The sequence below is a fragment of the Dermacentor variabilis genome, chromosome 11 (genome assembly GCF_050947875.1).
Source record: "Dermacentor variabilis isolate Ectoservices chromosome 11, ASM5094787v1, whole genome shotgun sequence".
In the NCBI taxonomy this organism is placed as follows: domain Eukaryota; kingdom Metazoa; phylum Arthropoda; class Arachnida; order Ixodida; family Ixodidae; genus Dermacentor; species Dermacentor variabilis.
In genome coordinates this window covers 12175828-12196112 of record NC_134578.1, presented here as the reverse complement: position 1 = coordinate 12196112, position 20285 = coordinate 12175828, and the positions used below count along the sequence as shown (strand labels likewise).

At 46.7% G+C, this 20285-nt stretch overlaps 1 protein-coding gene across 5 annotated transcripts in view; it reads right to left on the bottom strand.

Moving 5' to 3' along the window:
• Positions 1-20285, bottom strand: part of LOC142564648 (uncharacterized) — a 30832-nt gene extending 10547 nt beyond the window's left edge. Inside the window, exons 1-3 of one of the 5 annotated variants that reach the window (XM_075675725.1) lie at positions 18353-19032; positions 5881-6525; positions 1288-1369 (exon numbers count right to left, since the gene is read on the bottom strand). In XM_075675725.1, coding sequence (XP_075531840.1) covers positions 1288-1369; positions 5881-6525; positions 18353-18657 — 1032 coding nt within the window. In that variant the 5' untranslated portion in view covers positions 18658-19032. Of the gene's footprint in view, positions 1-1287; positions 1370-5880; positions 6852-18352; positions 19033-19609 lie in introns of those variants that run through there. The other 4 variants (XM_075675727.1, XM_075675728.1, XM_075675729.1 and 1 more) reach the window with 4 other exon arrangements.

The following is a 20285-nucleotide window of genomic DNA, read 5'->3' as shown; positions in this document are numbered from 1 at the left end:
GTAGGCACCGCAAGGCATCTCCTTCCAGGAAATCCCCCTGCTTTAGTCGAACCGTGAAGGCGTTGGCGATTTCACTAACAATAGTTGGTCCGCCGATCGTGTTTAGTCATAGCGGCACTGAGGGGTTGTTGACGCGGGACCTCGTGGTCCCTACGAAACAAGTCACCGTGGCAGGTGTTGAAGGCTTCCATGGTATCTTCGGGAAAGCTCGCCACGCTCGCAGCTGCAGCTGGCTGAGAAAACACTGAATGTCGGCATCTCTGCAGGCCGTTCCTAACACCACTACAGATTCTAAACAAACGCTTCTTCAGCAATATAATGCTTCAGCAATGTGTCACTACATTGCTTGAATGCTGTTCACATTACCGTCAACAGTCACTGCAAGATGGGTTTTGCCAGAAGAAGAAGGTTGACTTACTCTGGAGCACTGCACCATTCCTGACGTACTATAAGCCTAATTTAATAACTAATTTCATATTTACCGTATATACTCGTGTAATGGCTGCAGGTTCTTTTCTGAGATTTGGGGTGAAAATCGGGGGTGTGGCTATTACGCAGAGAAAAAGAGAACATTATTTTTGCATGAATATTTTCAGTGGTACTTGCCTTTATTGAATTAAAGTACTTGCTTGTACTGGTTCTCCCTATTTTTGGCTATTCCCGTTGTGCGTCACCTGCTGGATGGAATAAATGGTGACAACCCAAAGACCAGCGATGGCATAGCCTCAGAGGCTATGCCACTAAAGCTGGGAGCTGAAAACTCGGCACGGCTGCTTTGTTTTGATACCAATCATTGGAAAAAAGCTTCAGGATTCTCATACCACACAACAGACAACACTGCCAACCTTCTCAAAAATCAAGGGTGCAGTTTATACATGGGTAATATTTAAACATATTTTTGGAGGCTTTTTTTTTAATTCTGGGCGCGACCTTTACACAGGTGCATCCATTACACGAGTATATAAGGTATATGCACAAAACCCACATCACTTCAAAGGGATGTATGTAAACAAGTGCGGTAAAAGAACTAATTATTTTTTCCCAGAAAGAGTAAAAAGAACAGCCACACACCTACGTGTATTAATGCACACATAACAATATTCACATACATGGATTATTTATCTTCTCTCTGGTGACTGCTTGCCATTCCTGACAAGAGTGGGTTTTCTGCAACTGCAGAAGCTGCACATGCAGCTCAACTTATCATTGCTTTTCAACTTCTTTTAAAAGCCAATGAAATATTTTCAGTCACTCTTATATAGACACACAAGAATGACCGAATCTTACCTTGCCTTCTTGAGCCTTTTGGTTGGAGTATAGTTCTTGGGCAAGGCTGTGCAAAGGTCTCTGCAAGTCTTTATCATCAGTCCTGCAATATAGAAGAGAAACATGTCAACCACTTAGGTGCATGTTTTTCAGCTAACAGACCGATGCAAATCTGATAAATATAACCTCTTAACTGCTGATGACAAGATAACTTGCCATTACGACTAACCTCTGGTGCCAATGACAAGTTAACTCATCGTAAATATTTTCAAATTTTTGCATATGTATGTGCATTCCCTTTCTGCTAATTTTGACAAGAAAATGATACACAACTTTCTTTACACACAATACACAATACTTTATACACAATTTTTTTTTTTTGCATTTCTACAACCTCTTTTGGAATTTGTCATGGAAGTTAAAGGGACACTAAACGTAAATACTAAGTCGACGTGGGCTGTTTAAATACCTTTCTAGAAACCTTACAATGCTTGTTTCGTGCCAAGAAAAGACTTAGTTTTATGAGAAAATTGTATCCGATGGCTCTGAATATCTTTTTTGAAATTCATATCTCCCGCCACCCAACTGGGGGAGTGGTGAAGTTGCATAAGCCATCACCGCCCTTTGCTGCCTTCGGCAAGTAAATTGGCGCCTGACAGACAGCGGCACTGAGTCAAGACGGAGCAGCAGATTCGTTGCTGCAGCTGCTTTTTGGTCAAGTGGCATAGACCGTTCGGACATCCCGCGACAACACACGGAAGTTGAATTCTTTGCTAATTGCAGTTTGCGCGAGTTTCACGAGCCAGCAAAACTAGTGCAGCACTACACAATCAGAAAAGGACTAAAACACGAAAGCATGGGCGGCAGTGAGTCGAGTGAGAACGGAACCTTTCGACCACCCGCGTCGTTGTCAACGGTAACTTCAATGAGTTCTTTTTTTCTAAACATGAAATGGACAAGTAGCATTTTATTTCATGTTATAATACAATATGAGGATGTATTTTGCAAAGAGCGGTTGAGTACTAGTGACAGAATTTAACTGAGGAATGCTTTCGTCATCGGGCAAGTGCTTGAATGTCTTGGGGGAGTAAATGTCCTGCATTTACCTCAATTTCTCGATTATTGAAGCTCTGTTTGGAATAGTATTGACGCCATAGAGATTCTCGAGCACTAATCAATCACTTTAGCTTGACTTAGTATTTGCCTTTAGTGTCCCTTTAAGGGGTTAAAATAAGGCAGTATGTCTGGCAGACCCAATGTAGTTTCTGGATAGTTTGAATGCAGCACCAAAGGGAAATGTACACAATTGAATGGCCATTTCTGCTTCAGATGAAGCAGACAGGATCTTCATTTGTTGTTTTCTCTCGTAAAATTTGAACTCAATGCCCCTCCCGAGTTTAAATTTGCCTGCTTTTCACTGCAAGATATTAAGTCAATAAATTACTCAGTGAAATACCCCTCTGCCACAGGATTCCCACCTCTACTGACCAAAGCACTTCTAGTGACTACACAGAGCTCTTCTGCCCACTAATTTTCTTATGTTCATGTTTTTAACAAAAGCACATGCGTAGTATGTGCCACTTATTCCAAATCCGTACATTAAGACTCCTTTATTGAGCACTAAATATATGCAGAAAGAAAAATTCAAACACAGGATCAAAAAGCTACTATTTCAGCAACTTACAAAGCCCTTGCTTAAAAAGTATTCAATAGCCGACTGCACTATATAATGGCATAAATACCCGTAATAACATTATATGAGAGAAAATATACACATTCAGGCATCAACAGTTGAATTTAGGAAAACTTACAGAGGGCTCAATTGTTTTAAAGCACTGCTCCCTGGCCCGCATTGTGTTCCCCATCGGTCAAGGACACAAGAAAAGTTAACCTCCCCACGAAACTCTCTGTCTGCTCTCTTCAACCTGTTACGAAGACTTTTATACGCTACACTTCCCCACCAACCCGCAAGGAAGGAGCCACATTAGCTCCCAAACGCTAGTTTATGTAAATTAACATCTTGGTTCGAAACGCTCCTAAATTTTAATGACAGCATATGAATTCCAAAAAACAGCGAAAAAACACACATAAAGAAGATATGAAAGACGTGGATAAGCGCTACTACCAACTGTTTATTACAATTGACACACCCTCCAATTTTATAAAGTGAGCCCTGCACAAGTGTCACATCCCTTTCTCCCATGCAAAGGTGCTAAACATAAGTAAAAACTAAAAAAAGGTGAACTGCTGCCTGCTTTTCATAGCAGAATTCAAGAAGTCCAGTTCGGCGCTGTGCAAAAGCAAAGATGCTTCATTTACACAGATAGGTGAATTTTTGTGGATATGAAATGCTTCTAAAGCCACTCGAGCCATGTGGTTTTCAGACTTGCCTAAGATGGTCTCAGAAAAAAGTGCCTAGCAACCACGTGCAATGATATGGGCAACCAAATGTGCATATTTGTCCTCTTTCTTCTTAACTTTTAGCACATGCTCCCTGGGCCGGTCGTTGATGCACCGTTCATCTTGTCCAATGTGTGGAAATGTGTACATCGGCTAAACTGATGGGATGGGTTTATCTAAATGATGATAGATGGTTAGCATAGAGCAAGGGACAGGATTGTCATGCAAGGCCAGCTCCTCGTGCACACCTCTACTTTCTCTTCCTTCGGCTGTGTCATGCAGCCTGACAATATATGCTCATGCATAAAAACAAAATGAAAACCTCAAGAGGAGAGACGAGGATGAGATGGAAAGACAGGGAGGTTAAACAGTCTATAAACAGGTTTTATACCTTGTTCTGGGATAGGAAAGTAAATTCAAGGTGAGAGGGGGAGACACAAAATCAAACAATTAGGGACAAAAAAGTGTACATAAATGTGATGTAGAGCATGAAAAGTCTCAAGCTATGTCCCCTAGTTCATATGTCCTCAATAAACACAACACGTTCGACACCTTTTATGAGGATAATCAGGACCACCAAGGAATCTCTCTTCCACCAAACAGAAATCGCAAAATAAAGCAGGACATTAACAAAAAGAACTGAAGACATATTTTGAGCTGCTCTATGTGGCTGCTGTACCAAATAAGACAGGTTCATGCAACGTTTCAGACAACAGGCAATTCACTTGAGTGTTGCATATATATCAGGAATGTCATGTGAGTAGCTCAATTTGCATTGTGAAGGAAGAAGTGGCTCAATTGCTCACTCTCTATGGAAAAATGAGCTTCCAAGCTCATGTGGTATTCAGCTATACACAAGAGGATTGAGAGTTCTGTGCGACTATGTTGTGTAGCATAAGTACCAAGTAGCTTTTAGCACACTTGTTGCCATAAAACAACTTATGTGCTGTACTTGTGCAATGCATCCCTAAACCCAATAAGGGCTGAGTATTATTATGAGTGATTTAGAATTTACAATGCGTATGTGTTTTCATTAAAAAGATGGCTAGTTCCATTTCCGTGCTTTCAACAATGTTGCAGTAAATATCAAGAGCACACCAAACATTTCGTTCAAGGGACCACAGGCAATGAGCTCCTGTGACAGTCATAAGCAGAGGAGTGCAAGAAAGCACACCACCGAAGATGAGCCACAAACATCATTCAGAATCCATTTTTCTTGCTCAATTAAACAATGATGTATGTTTAAAATTGAGTCTTGACACAAGCTAAGTGACTGTTCTTGGGGTTTAGTTGACAATTTCCATACATATCACTTTATTAAAACATATTAAAATCATTTATACTTGGGGAATCAATATTGTTACAGAGTAGTTTGAAAGAAATTTCGTCTTTCAGTTGAGGCCTCAGCAAGCCCTCAACTGACAGACCAGTTTGGGAGATTCCAGCTTTGATCCCCTCACTGCCCCTTAGGTGCCCAGCAGAATATACACCACTCACCTTATTCTAATCTCAGGTACTCTCCGTTTGCCAGTATTATGACACAACTGCCGAAGTTTCTCTTAAGAGACTCTGCCGGTCCAGCAAAACATCCACTCCCTTATATATTTAAGATTTTCATGTAGCTTTCCTTATCAAGCATATTTTAAAGGGTAAATCATGACTAATTTGCCTTATATTAAAATAATTACATACAGGTCGCTTGATTCCCGCCACTATATATACAGTGCTGTGCTGCTTTAAGTGCGATTTGAGACAGTAGTCGACTGATGAACTAGATGGCCAGGCAAGCTGGAAATAACTGTACAGATTATTTAAATTAAACACATATGTGGTGTACAGTACATAGAGCACTGAGGTCTGCACTGGTTCACCTATGTTAAACACAAGCACTGCTATCACATAAGCAGCAGTATGCAGACAGCTACAGCGCTGTCGTGAGCACGGTAAAGCAGTGCCAGTGGCGTAGTGCCAGGAGAGGGCTAGCTGACTGGGCCCCTTCCAGAAAATTTTCCGGCCAGCACCCTACTCCCTTTTACGCGTGGCACATCTCCTATGAACAAAGGCGCACATCCTTCGAACGCCAGCTCCAGACATGTACAGGATGGTACATGCCTTCAGGCATAGCACGGGCCTGCTCAAAGTAATAGTTGTATCATTATGCACCAAGCGTGGGAAGCGTCAGGATCTTTGCACAAAAGTGGCGCACTAGCTTACCTGCACGCGAAGTTGCCTTCAAAAAACCCTGCGCGACTGGCTGTGTAACTGCCACTTCGAGAAAGTACAGGAATTGTACCCATTTGCAGAGCACTGTGGCACGCCGAGCATAGCATAAAAGAAGGCACGTCTTCGGTTGCAAACGCGGCAGTGAGTAGAGGCACGTGAGGAACGCGGATAGGCGAGAAGTCTCCTTTAGGACCAGGACGTTCGCAAACGTCGCACGCATATTGTAACGGGTTATTGATGATCTGTCGTCCGAATTGTACAGTGTGCCGCGCCAAGCACCGCTGTCGGTGTGCCTCGGCTTCGCGCTCCTGCACTGTCACATCCTCACGCCGCACACGATGTTTGACCGCTTCCTGCTGCCGAACGGCGGGGTCTTGTCGGCGTTGCCGCCTTGCTTCGGCCTCACGTTCGCGCACTGCGGCATCTTCACGGCGGGCGCGATGTGCGTCCGCTTCCTGCTGCCGAACGGCGGGGTCTAGTCGGCGTTGCCGCCTTGCCTCAGCCTCGCGTTCCCGCACTGCCGCATCCTCACGGCGAGCACGATGTTTGGCCGCTTCCTGTTGGCGAACTGCGGGGTCTTGTCGGCGTTGTCGCCTTTGCTCGGCCTCGCGTTGCCGCAGTTCCGCGTCCTGGCGCCTGCGGCGTTGAAATTCAGCGTGCTTTGAACGCGAAACAGCACGTTGTTCCTCCGTCTGGGCTCGTATGCGGGCCCGCCTTGCTTCCTTACGTCTAATCTTGTTCTCGAGCTCCTGGGATGGCGTCCTCACGATACGCGGGGGCATGTTGGCAAGCAAGACAGGCAACTAAGGCGGCCTGGGCAACTCATCATACTGCTTCAGGGCAGCACCATGGCAGCACAGGCTGAGATTTTGTGATAACGCGGGTACGCGCACGGAGAGTCTTGAGCCACGGAGCGTCACTGAATGGATGGATGCTACGAATCGGGTGGTGGGTAATGTCGTTATTACACGAAGCTATAGATATATCGGGAAAAATTAGTTCGATGCTCCTCTCTAAACACATGGAAACGGAGAAATGGCCTTTTTTTATTGCTTTTTTGCGCCCATTTTCGTGGTTGGCGGCGGTCGGAGATCGGACCGTCGGACTTGCGACATGAAGGTCACGACATGGAAAGGACGCGTGCTGTCACGCGACCAAAACAGGGGCGGGAAGTGTCGCCATGTGTCGCGCGCTCGCTCTAGTTCACCTGGTCTATTCGCTTGCATTAGAAAACATCGCCGATGGTTCCTGCACAATTTCTCTCTCATAGACCGGTCACAACTGCACTGATTTTTATGAGGTTTCTTACATTTAAAAGAAAAAGTTGAAATTTGTAAAGAAAGCAGAGTTTTTATTTAGGCCGTTGATTTTTAAATAAAAGTTGTCAAAAATACAAAATTAGGTGACAATTCTCAGCAATAAAGAACGATATCACAAATCTGTAAACTGCACCGAAGAATAAATCGAAAGTGGACAAAATTGGTGCAAGGTACCTCTAATTTGTGAATTTTTACACAATTATGAATAATTTGAAAATGCGAGCTACATAATGAATATTTCTCTCAATTAGAAAAATTTCTTGGGTGTCTTTTCTTAACCAGGAATCCGTGATTTTTGTTTCTCAATGTCACATTTCACCGGCTTCGAAGCTTCAGTAGAAGTTTGTATGACTGCAGCAGTGAACATGTGCACTGATGTGTGGTTCAGCAACACAGTAGCTACAGTGCCTTGATATGCATGAGGCACGCCTACAATGCAGCCTGCATGAGAGCCCTGAAGTGTCCGTATACGACCAGGGTGTCGGTGCCTTATCGCAAAAACTTCACGAGAACAAAGTCCCTTTCGACACAAAAACAAAAATATACGTTCATTGAGTAAAACTTGAAGCAGCGCAAAGAATACGAGGACAGGAATAAAAAACAAATACATCTGTGCTTACTTTGTTGTGTTTCCTTTCAATTCCTGTCCTCGTCTACTTTGTAATGCTTCGAGTTTTACTCAAGCTGAATCAACTCACCCAGATCAAGTTGTTGCTAATACATTCATTATATCTGATACGATCAATATAAGCAGATATTCATTACACGCTGGTATCAATGACAAATATTTGAACTTACTTCATAACACAGCTGCGCTCATAGAATGGAGGTTTGAATATTGTTTCCACATTAGGGTAAGGCATGCCTTTTCACAGCTGCACTGGAGAAATAGCATTGAAACCCATGCCACCATGAACATGTTATGTTCACGGTTCTCCCTAATGTTGCAGACAATTCTGTCGTAGATGCGTGCCCTTCACTACTCACATCACAATTTCTCATCTGCTTGCAGCCGTGACAATCATGCATGTCAATTCGCCAATTGCTTGCAACAAAACACCCTTTCCCATAATACGGACAGTGCAGTGGGTACTGTTATGCACAACTTGCAGATTTCTCTTGTTGACACTGCGAAATAAATTCTCATATGAAGGAGGCAGAATAAACATTTATTTAAGGAAAAGAATATGGAAGCTTCCTTTTTTCTTGTTTTGCAGCCTACATCCCAATGGGGGAGGGGTCAGCACAGTGTATACGGTGGCTATTAGAAGACGGGTGCAAATTAACATGCACATTAAGAAGCACACATGATGAGCGCTGCTACCAACAGCTTTATTAGGCTTTTCAAGATTTGCCTATAGATCCATAGCTGGTTATTTGTACTGCTCTTCAAATAGCTATCTCACACAAACTATAGCCCAACAAGAAGTACTCCTATGTATCTGGTGATACAAGACATCCGAGGGAATCTCTTGTCTTAGTATGGACATATGTGATGGTGCCTTTCATTGTTGGCCTAGTGCAGCCTCGAGTTCGATCTTGATAAAGTGGTGTCTCCACTCTCGACAGCCATGCAGCCGGCCTACCGTATGAACTCCGAGGTGCTTGGCAAGTTTTTCTTACCGAGGGAAGTGTGTGAGAGTTGGGGCATGCATAAGGTCACTCGCCCATCTGCATTCTCTCACACTTATTCATGATTGCCCCTCAGCAAGCACAGAAGGGAGCAATACATATTGAAAGAATCCTTTATTTGTATGACATCAGCACTTCAATGTTCACTGACAACACTGACCCCGGGTGTGAAACGGAGCCATCCTGGCGACTCTGGCAGCAGACAAGATGACAGGGTCATAATATGGCTTGAGGCGACTAACGTGCACTGTCTCGCGACCCCAACAACAAAGGTCCGGTGATGGTGTGACGGGCTCAACAATATATTTCACTGGTGAGGTGGTGTAGATGATAGGGTACGGACCATGGCACCGCGCAAATAGTTCAGGAGAAAAGCCAGGGCTATGAGGCGGTATCCATAGCCAAACAAGGGTGCTGGCAGGGAAGGTGGGCGTGGCCTGATGACTGTCATGTCACGTTTTCTGATGCCGCTGATTCTCGCTGGCCAGCGAACGAACCAGCTGCGGCAATCTTCAGCGTAACAGGCTGCTTCTGAAATTGTAGTGCACTCAGAGGTGTCAGTTCAGTAGGGCAGGATAGTATCCAGTAGTCACGAGGGCTCACGTCTACACAAGGAAAAAAAAAGGTGATAAACGGTGGTTGTTTGCATTGAAGTGTTATATGCGAACGCAACGAACGGGAGTATGGTGTCCCAATTCGTGTGGTCGGACGAAACGTACATCCTCAACTTGTCGCCGAGTGTTCGGTTGAACAGCTCCACGAGATCCTTCATTTGCAGGTGATACGTGGTATTTCCGGGGAATGATCTGGCACTTACGAAGGAGGTATTGTATTGCCTCTGACAAGAAGACACAAACGCTACTGTTGAGAACTTCTCGAGGAGCACTGTGGCGAAAGATGAAGTCACAAAGAATGAACATCGCAATGTTGCACGCGGTCCCGGTGTAGCGCATCAGGTGATCAACAGCAACAATAATCCAGTGGTTTACATTCACTGAATGGAAGCAACCAAAGAGGTTGGTGCCGTCACGGTCAAATGGTCAAGCAAGACCTGGTAGCAGCTCTAGTGCGCCAGGAGGGCGCTGTGGAGCGGTTTTGCTTTGTTGACAGATGGTACATGACTGAACACACTGCTGGACAAACCGGTACATTCCATGCCAGTATTATCGTTGATGCAACCTTGTGAAGCTTTGTAGGACGCTCGCGTGGACACTTTCATGGTCGACATGGAAGTACATGCTGATATAATTTCGGGGGTAGAGGGTGTTGTCTCGCATGGCAAAGTGGGCTGTTTGACAGTGTAGCGTCCGCGTTGAAGGAACGTCTGATGGAGCAGCAAGGTAGTCAATCAGCAGGGCAAGCAATGAGTCATGGCCTTGCTCGAAGGGCATATGGCAATCAGTAGAGGCAGGTCTGAGGTTGTAGAGGGAACAGAAAGAGAAGCCACATCAGGTGTCATTGGTGAGCAGGAGCATGTGTCAGCATCGGAATGCCTTTGACCAGAGTGGTATATGACATTAATGTCATATTTCTGCAGGTGAAGTGCCCAACGGCCAAAGCGGTTGAACTTGTTCCGTGATAACTTGGCACTCTTCTCCGGAAATGCGATATGCACACTGTCGCGAGGGGGCACGTGTACCGTGTCGATGGTGTGAGAGATGCTTGTCGTGTGACTCAAAGATGGCTGGTTGCAATTGAATGAAGAAACAAACTCCTTAAGGAGAGTAATAAGGTTGGTGCGATAAGATGGGAAAAGATCTGCGGCGATGGTGCAGTCAAAAACGGCTGAAGGCGGTGTTGATGAGACAGAAGTTATAGCGTCAAGGTGCAAACAGGTGGCGCCACGTGAATGTCAAGATTTTCAATACACGTGACAGCTTTTGCACAAATCCCAAGGTCTCACTGTGCAGTATGGTCACTGGACACTGGTGCAGATTAGATATGGGTATCAAAGCAGATTCAGATCTAACAGTGAGGATGGCGAAAGGGAGAACTAAGTCCTTGGGTGAGAAAGCATGTCAGACAGCCTAAACACCACGATGGAGTCTGGCATGACAGCACACGACAGGTCACAAGCACTGGCAGCTCCAGAGGTATATCAGCATAAATGAAGACTTTGCAAATGCTGAGGTTGGCACCGACCGATGGTGAGTCATATGCGGTGAAATGGCCACTTGCATGCGAGAGCAAGTGATGATGGCACTATGACGTGATAGGAAGTCCCACCGGAGGATGAGACCATGAGAACAGGATGGCAACACAAAAAAAACTTGATACACAAAACGTCTTGGGGTGTCTGCGGTGGAACTAGAGCAAGGGAACCTGGTGCTGTGATGGTGGGGCGGAATATGATGGCGGGGGTGGCCTTGCCATTGTGGCAGTGTAGTTGAGCGGCGGAGGTGTGACCCGGGACAGCTATGTCGCCTAAGAGAACGGTGCTGTGGCCCCTAGAACATTGGCTAGTCTGCCATCCGCTGATGGGAGCGAGGACTGTTTCTGAATGATGGTGGCGGTGGTGCTGCAAGCAGTCCTCATGCTAAGGCACAGTGCTCGGCTGCCTGGCTGCGTGTTGGCGAAGTGCGTGTGCTTCCAGCGTAGCTTAGCCATTCCTTTCTTTTCTGGCACCGTGTACTTGTGCCAAATTAGAGCAATATTTGTTATGGGCACGATGAGAGGTTTTAGCTACATAAAGTGGTATTCATTTTTGCTGAGCCATATGAAGCATGCCTGTGGAGTGCGGATACGACTCGGAACACAAAGCCATTGATTGCACAGCCTGGAATAGGTTGAGCACTCAATTTATTAAGTCCTGCAATACTGCTACTGCTGCCTTTTGTCAGCGAAGGCTGCAGTGGTTAAAAGTGAAACAAAAAAATTCAAGAGGCACTTAGTTATCCCTTCCTGGATGAATGTAAAAGCATTGCGACCACCATGCGATGCCTATGCATTTCCAGTCGGCTTAATTGAACTTTGCCTTAATTAACACCAAAGGTCATGGGTTGGACTACCACCAAAGGTCAAAGGTACAAGTACCTCAATGAACTCCAGCATAATTAACCCTGCCTTAATAAACTTTGTCTTAGTTGACATAACTGCCTTCATTGGCTAACTTGACTTTTTGGACCATCAGGGTCATGCCAATGCCGAGAAAGCTGGATTTTCCGCCTCATGAGCCATATAATGCTTCCGCATTAATAAGCAACAGGAGGTACAGGTGTGTGATTTGGCATAGTAGAGGGTAAAAAAAAAATCAAACCCAAGCTCATTCAAAAGCTATACAAGACAGAAAGCACTTCCGGTTAAGAGAGCAAAAACAGTGAGGAGAAATATCAAGACATTATGTCTTGATATTTCATCTTGATACATCAAACTGCAAAAGTAAAGAAAACAAGAAAAAAGATCATTTGCAAAGCATGCGCCGCTGATGCAAGGAAATGACGCAACATGTAAAGTTAATATCACGCAAGAGCATCCGAATATGCTTCGACATTAGATAAAATTGTGGAAGCACATTCCACTCCGCGATAATCCCGTGCAAACATCGAGCACATATGTAATCAAGCATGCAGTCAAAACAAATTATAAAGAGAAGAATGAAGAACCTTTAGAAAACAGTGTAAACAAATTACAGCACACAACATCCAATGATATCGCACGAGGTTTGTGAATAAGAAAACTTTATTTTTAAATAAATCAATTATAGAAAAGAAAGACAATTACAGGGCCCCTGAGTGTGCGTCCCCGAAGTGATGCAATTGGCGAAATGAGATTATTTACATATTCTCATTTTCAAATGTTTTAGCTTTTCATTCTTTGCTGTGAGAGACTTCATGAAATAATGCCATGCACATCTTGGCATGCCACAACATTCCTGACAAGAAATGGCCAACCCTTTGCCTACTGGAAAATGGGGGTAAGCGAAGCTTGTCCTGGGTGCACCTGACCTTCCCTTGCACACTGCTTTTTGTTACCTCTTCCTTTCCCTTGTGTGAATGTTTTCCTTCCCTGATACATACCTTTTGTGCAACGGTTATGTTTTTTACCCATTACCGGTGGGTTACTTAATCGTGACGAAGGTCAGGTGCACACAGGACAAGCTCTGCTTACCCCCATTTTCTGGTAGGGCAAAGGTTGGTCATTTTTTTGACAACCGCATGTATATAAGTTGGTTTGGCGAGTATCCACCTTTTAATGTGTGCCATTATGACTGGGCTGTCACTGATCTTCCAAGGAAGGGATTGCACAGTACGTTAAACATTGATGGGAACATCCACTATCTGCCCTTTAATGCCGAATTGTCTGATTCCATGAATCAAGCGCCTGATACACCTGTGGCAGGAGCTCAACGCACGCACACTTTCTTGCCTCCAGATAGTACCGTAAGGTTGCTGCATAACCCGCAGGCTTTGGCTTTGATTTCTACCTGCGGGCCCTGTTTTCCAACAGTACGAAGCGCTTTCTTTCGCTTCGCGCGCTGTGGCTGGCACGCCTGGGATCTAGCTTTTTGGGATACGCTGCAGAACATTATTGTGCGCAATAGCTGCAACAGGACAAAAGCAATTGCTTCGACTTGCTTTGCTTCAGGTTGCAACAGGTATACCTTCGGGAACAATTCGCTGCATGCATGTTTACATTTGTGACACATTGCACAACTCTAGATAGCCTTTTTCGCTGCACACACTATGGCTGCTACGTACGGGTTGAAGCTTTCGCTGAATCTGAAACTGAGACGTGTCGCATAACTCTCGGATAGCTTTTCTTCGCTGCGCGCTCTATGACCACTATGGCTGCTACGTATGGGTTTAAGCTTTTGCTGGATCTGAAACTGAGATGTGTTGCACAACTCTCGGATTGCTTTTTCGCTGTTCAGGGTGGCTGCAACAGGACGAAGTGGTTACTTTGCCCTGCAATTGCATCGGGTATATCTTCAATGGCACGATGTGGTGGATGTCCGTTCGACCTTGTGCAGCTGTTTGACAGCCTCTAGCTGCCAAAAATCCTCTGTCTGTTATTTTTTTTTTGCCTTTTCGAAAATGGCTCCTTTCGGAGGCACTCGAATGATGCATTGGCAGAGTTCAAAAATTTCATGCTCCTCTCGCCGTGACCCTCTCCAGCCGATAAATGTCTCGGTTGCATGATTGAAAGCTGTGAAAGTGCTTACGCTGCAGCCCTTGCTGACAGACAAGCAGAAGTATATATACATGTATTGTGCAGGTAAGAACATCTTGCATGTAGCTATAGACCATTTTATCGGCGAGGAGGAACGTAGCCTCGATACAGTGTGCCACTTTCCTCCTCGCACTGGTGTGTGCGGATTCTGTTTTCTCCCAGCGGCAGCTTGGAAAGGTAGCAGTTTAATTGCGAAATTAGTGCCATTCTAACGTGTTCTGTCTGGGATTTCTGCGATATCATATGACTCAAGGTTGACAGGCTATCACTCTGCTGTATTGGGCTGCAAAAATCATAGCCTGTTTGCGGCAATGATTGGGCCATGGTTGAGGAAAGGCTTCTGCCACACAGCCAGATCTCGAAGGTCGTTGTCCGGGATCAAGAGCGAGTTTCGTTTGCACGCGCCAGGAGACAGTGGCAAGCGTGAGGTGCATCTTCAGCCGCAGCGACTTCATGGACACCGCCGCTGGGATATCAAAGAAGCGTCCACTTTGTATTGCCAGCATAAACAGAATGAACCTGATGCCATCACGTGTATGTTCGGAAGGTATTGTTCCCAGTGAGCACACGGCGATGGACTCGGCACCCATGATCAAACTGCGATGTGAAAGAAAGGTGCGTGTTCGAGTCTGTCAATTATTGCGAATGGATGAAGTTAACTATTCCTTCGTGCACGCACATTAAACTTATTCTGTTCAAACGTGTTCTAAGATTATCATGCTTCGCAATGAACATTCTGACGGATGTCGACCGAGGATGTATTATGAAAACTACATGCCGACTAAGAAATCAAGGTGTGTTCTTTTCCATTCTGTAACCAAAGCCATGCCTACCACGTGCCAGCTGGCCCTAGTTCACAAAGGCTCTCCCGTGCTTCCAAATCTCAGCGGCAATCTGTCAACGTCGCTCATCATGTGCTGTATTAGTGAAGAAAATAAAGTTGCTGTTGCAAAGAGTAATTGTTCGTTTTTCAGATCTCTCAAGTACGTGAGGTGCCCTTGCACGCACAGGCACCATTTGAGACCTATGAGGGCACATAATGTTTGAGTGCATCGCATGTATCTGGTTGATTGTGGCATATTCGTGGCCACTATCACAAGCTCATTTTATCCATGTTAACAGCCTTTTCGATCGAGTTATTTTACAGTTCTTTATTGTGTAAAGCTTGATGCCCGGGTGCCAGATAAGCAATGTTTAGAATATTGTGCCGTGAAAATTTTAGGAGCACGAAAGCTAGCAAAACGTGTTCTGGGATGGACGCTGGTGTGGCACACCGCATTACACATGGAGACGCCCCAAATTGTTGTCGTCCTAAGTGATACGTTAACAAAATTCTAGGCTAGACATACAGTAATAACATGTTACATGTACACATTGCATATCGGCAATATTCATACTTGACTTGCTTCCTATTTCGATTGTGGGCAGAGCTGTGGGAGCGCCTCTATGCCCGTCGCCGTTCGATAATGCAGCTAAGCTACAAGCTTCCCAGTCCCAACAACTTGTTGACACCTCTCGGGAAAGCGTGAAAACTTGCCACTAGTCATCAACAGCACGTTCGCCGTACACCCTCCAGCGTAATCCCACATACCAGCCTAGTGCCGGACAATAGACAGAGCTGTGATCGTAAAATGATGGCGCCCTCAATAAAATGGTCTATCATGGTCCACCATGCGGTCTATAGATCTGCGTCGGTGCCAGGAAACGCACGCGTAACAGGAAAAAGATTTGGGCCAGCATCACAGACTTAACGTCGTGGAGACTGATGAAAGAGCAGAGCTGTTTGCGCTCCTTTCACCCACCAAAGCTTAAACTTAGCTTAAAATTTTTCGGCACAACTGTGTTCAAACGTTCAGAAAGTCTCGCCTGAATCGTCTGTCCGCACCAGAAGTAGCCATCCTCTCTCTTCGCTTGAAGTTCTCTATGACGCATAAGCCAGGATCGGACACTCTTCATAGCCGAGCCGCTTGACGTCGTTCATCCCAATGTGCGGCGTCGTATCGCCGTTTTGCTTCTGCTTGTCTGGCCTGAAACTCAGGATTGTCACCCATCTTCCGGCGCTTAGCTTCGGCAGCATTAGCCTCACATTCAGGATCTTCCCGCTTACGCCTCATACACTCATGAGTGGCTTCCCTCCTCTTTCACATTCGCTTGGCTTCTTCTTCAGGAGAAAGTATTCTCTTCGGTCTGCCCATCTCGACAGTAGATCAGATACTGACGCCGGCACACCACGGTGCGGCACACACATCTCTCCGGCCTCTCTTCCAGGAGAGCACCTGCACGTCAGAGCTTACGTCATCACGATTCCATACGACGCGCCTCCTCTCCATGGCAGTTGCACCGCGCCGCATGCTCATACACAGCTGTCCCTCTCCCCCTCCCTTACTTGGCCTTCCCCTTCTCCACTTCCCCGAGCGGAGTTATTTGTTAACGTTTGGTATGGCCATAGCCAGGCGCTGCCACAGCTCAAGCCTGCAGCTCTGCTGTTAAAAAGCGCTGGGAGTCTTTTTGTGACGCGTTTTAGAAAAGCCTGTAATGCATGCAGTGAAAGCCCCATGTAATTCCCTATGCAAAGCAAGGCAAACCAACTGCTTCGTCCCGTTGCAGCTATTGGACGCAGCGAAAAAAATGTATGGGCACTTTGCTGAGCTACATTGCGGTAAGCGTGTAGCGTGTAAGCCTCTCTATGACTGCCTCTATTGCTGTTGTCTGAACTGCTCTGTTTGATTGAAATGCACTATGATGTTGATTAAATAATTTATGCCAACCATTGTCGATTGCGTTCTGCCTCTTTAGCACTGGTTCTGGGAGACGTGTTGAGTCGCTTTAGACGCTTTCTCTCGTTGATCTTCAATCTTCTGGTGTTGAGAGAATTTGGGCACTGGCGTTCGCCACTTGAAGTGCCTTGTTGCTGGTGTTGCTGGAATTTATTCCGGAGGCACTGTTGTCACTTGCGTTCTGCCTCTTTAGCCTTCGTCCCAGGAGACCGGTTAAGTTGCTTCAGTCGCATCCGTTCTTTAGCTTTCAACCTTCTTGTGTTGGGAGACTCTGGAAGACGCAGTTCCTTTCCACTCGAATGTTGTCGCTGAGCCTGCTGCGACTTGCGCTTTCGTTCAGCAGCGTGAGCGCGCTTGGTTGCTGGAGAAACGGGAGCTCACTTCGGTAACATCCGACTGAGTCGGCTAGTGAGGAGCGCATTTAATAAATGAGGAGCGTCTGCGTCCGTCTGCATCTGCCGACGTTGTTTTGGAGTGCGAGGGTGGCGCCATCTACTGAGCGCACACGCAGTACTCACGCCACTCCGATAACGTCACGAGCGCCCACTAGCGGAGCGTGACATGTTCTGCGAATGGACGCCGCCGTTGTTGCGAGCATGAGCCATTAGAGAGTTTTAGAATAGGAGCCCCGATAGTTTGGGACCCCAAAGAGCTTTGCAGTTAGCATTGGGGCACGCAGGGGATGAAGAGCACGATGGTGAAGAGGTTTGCATTTGCAGATAGTGTCTTGCGCTGACAGCGCCACTACGGCGTAAAAGAAAAGCTATTAGAAATAATTGAATAAAATGTACCATTTTATGATAAGAATCGTAGTTTTTTACTTTCATGTTTTATCGTTTAATTACAATTTAGAGGTTACTCTATTAGCAGCAAACAATTAGTTACCCTTAGTTTTTATAACCCACCGTATGTATCTTCACCAGCTAAGCTAAGCCGTGTGAGGCCTACGAGCCATAAAATCTACATTCAAATTCGGAATTAGCGGCGTCTAATGAATCAATCTTCGTAACACACACTAGTTGAGAGAAAGCGATAACAGCAGTCACTTCTCCTAGCTTGCGAACTTCACACGCTACCACGAATCGAACCCAGTTTGGTGCTAGGTTAGAGCCGGAGGAAGGAAACTTCCTCCATGGAGCCGTCGCTTCGATGGGTGCCACCATGTGTGCTTACCCAAATCTTTTGGGGCAGCTTTTGGGGCTCCCGCTGTAAATCAGTGAAATAGCGTGCCCAACGCAAAACCCAAACGCAGTTTCCGTCTCGCGCTTGCTCAGTGGCTTCGACGCTATAACTTTGTGGCCCCTATTCCAAAACTCTCTATGAAAGGCTTTCGCCTTAAAAGCGCCCGCCGATGTTGTGCGACGCGCCTCAGTTTCAGATTCAGCGAAAGCTCCAACCCGTACGTAGCAGCTAGCACAGGGGAAAAATTGGCTGCAGCTTAGCTCAGCTATTATAACCCTGGATATGCAAAGCGAAAGCTTGGTTTCACTTGGTTAACCTTTGATTTAGCTGTAACACAAAGCCAAACGGATAGTTGGTAAAGTCTTCATGGAACCAGATACACACTCGGCAAATCGAATGGTGTGGTGGACGAACCGTTGGTTCACTTCCTCGTCCACGGCCGCTGGGGCTGTCGCAGATTCTTGCAAAGCCTGCCTTAGTCTACGATTGTGGTCCCGCTTCCGGCGTTTTGCGAGCCTAACAGCTCGTTCTTCCTTACTCTCCGACGCTAGCTTCGCGCGCTTGGCATTCCGGGCTCTCTCCAAAGAAGCAGCTCGCCGGGCGATATCCGCGGGGTGGTCAGACGCCGCTTGACGACGACGGCTCAAAGCCTCCCGCTCCCGCGCAACGCTCAAAGACGGGCCAGTCATAGACAAACAAATTGCCCGGCCTCGCTCTCATCAATGGCCAAGCTCACACCGCACTCCGCACTAACTACGCGCATAAAGAACATTTTTTTTCTTTCTCTATGCTACGCGAGCGCGGCGCTAGCTAGGCGCGCGGTGAGTCACGTGGTCAGACGGCGGCACAGCTGCGACCGCTGCGACGGCGAAACTCCGCTCGACTAGGTTAGTAAATTAAAGGGCTCCTGAAACAATTCGGACAAATTTTGTAGACGCATGGGGTACGGTTAAAGTTAATCATTCGCACCACAATTTGTGTGGAACGTACGGAGGATTACAAGTTATGCCCTCCTTCATAGCCATGCACTTTCTCCTCAACTTGTTCGCCGAGTGATCGGGGTTATTACTCCGCTTTCACTGGCTCTGCGTCATGATGGCACGTCGTATCGTCGACTTCCGGTTCCCTAGAAGCGCGCGAAATCTCCACAAACTCTCCGCCAGCTACTCGGTTTACTGTGTTCCAGGACCCCTTTAGGGCTGTGCGACGCGTCATATTACCCGATGCGTAGCAAGGCAAAACAATCGCATTTGACCAGTTGCAGCCATCGTACATAATAGTGTTCTACAACGCGTTAGGCCACAGCGCGCGCACGAAAGAAAAAGTTTTGTACCGTCGGAGAACGGGGCCCGCAACTAGAAATCGATGCCAAAGCGCGGGCGCGCGGGTAGCAACTATCTGAAGGTGAGAGAGTGCGCGTGTGTTGTGCGCCTGCTGCTTTCGTAATTCTGCGCGCCTCGGAAACGGCGTCGTGGCTACATTTGACGGCGTTTTTTAGCCGTCAAATTTGGCAGGCACTCTGGGAACAAACTTCTACCACAACACATATATACCACACCATGAGAACCTGTAAGAACTACAACTCTGCCGTTTCCTCCGTTGAGATTCGGCAAATGTGAGGGAAACTTTGGGTATACATACCCATTTACAGTACTGTATGCGGGGAGCACTCCTCTGGTTACAGCGTCTTTGCAGGTGGAGCAAACTTGAAGCGCGTTCTTGGGGTAATGTTCGCGTAGCACTTTGAAGGCGTTGTCGCGCTGTTCCGGAGAACGGATTCCCGTAACGAGTGTCACGGTGTTATCAAACCAGTCACAAACTGTGCAAGACGTTCCGAACGTACGGGCGAGAAACTGACGCTCGAACCGTTTTGTTGTTGGTTCACCACCGCTGTCGGCACTGGTCCTGGCTGCTTGTGGGAGACCGAGGCGACGCTGTTGAAGACGCTCCGATTCCCTGGCCCGATACTCGGGATCGTTAGCTCGTCGCTGCCGTTTCGCTTGGACATCCCGTTCCCTGTACTCGGGATCGACAACTCTTCTCTGGCGTTTCCTCTCGGCCTCCCGTTTTCTGAGCTCGGGGTTCGCCGCTCGTCGTCTTCGGCTTGCTTCGGCCTCCCGCTCCCTCCGCTCGGGATCTTCTTCTCGTTGCTTTCGCATTGCCTGGGCTCGGGCGGCTCTAACGGCTGGATCGGCACGCCGACGGCGAGCCCTTTCACGGGCGAGTGCTCGCCGCCGTTCGTTGAAGGCTGCCTGTTCCTCGGGGGAGCGCACAATGCGTGGCCGTCCCATCCGTTTTCCGATACTGAACTGAACGG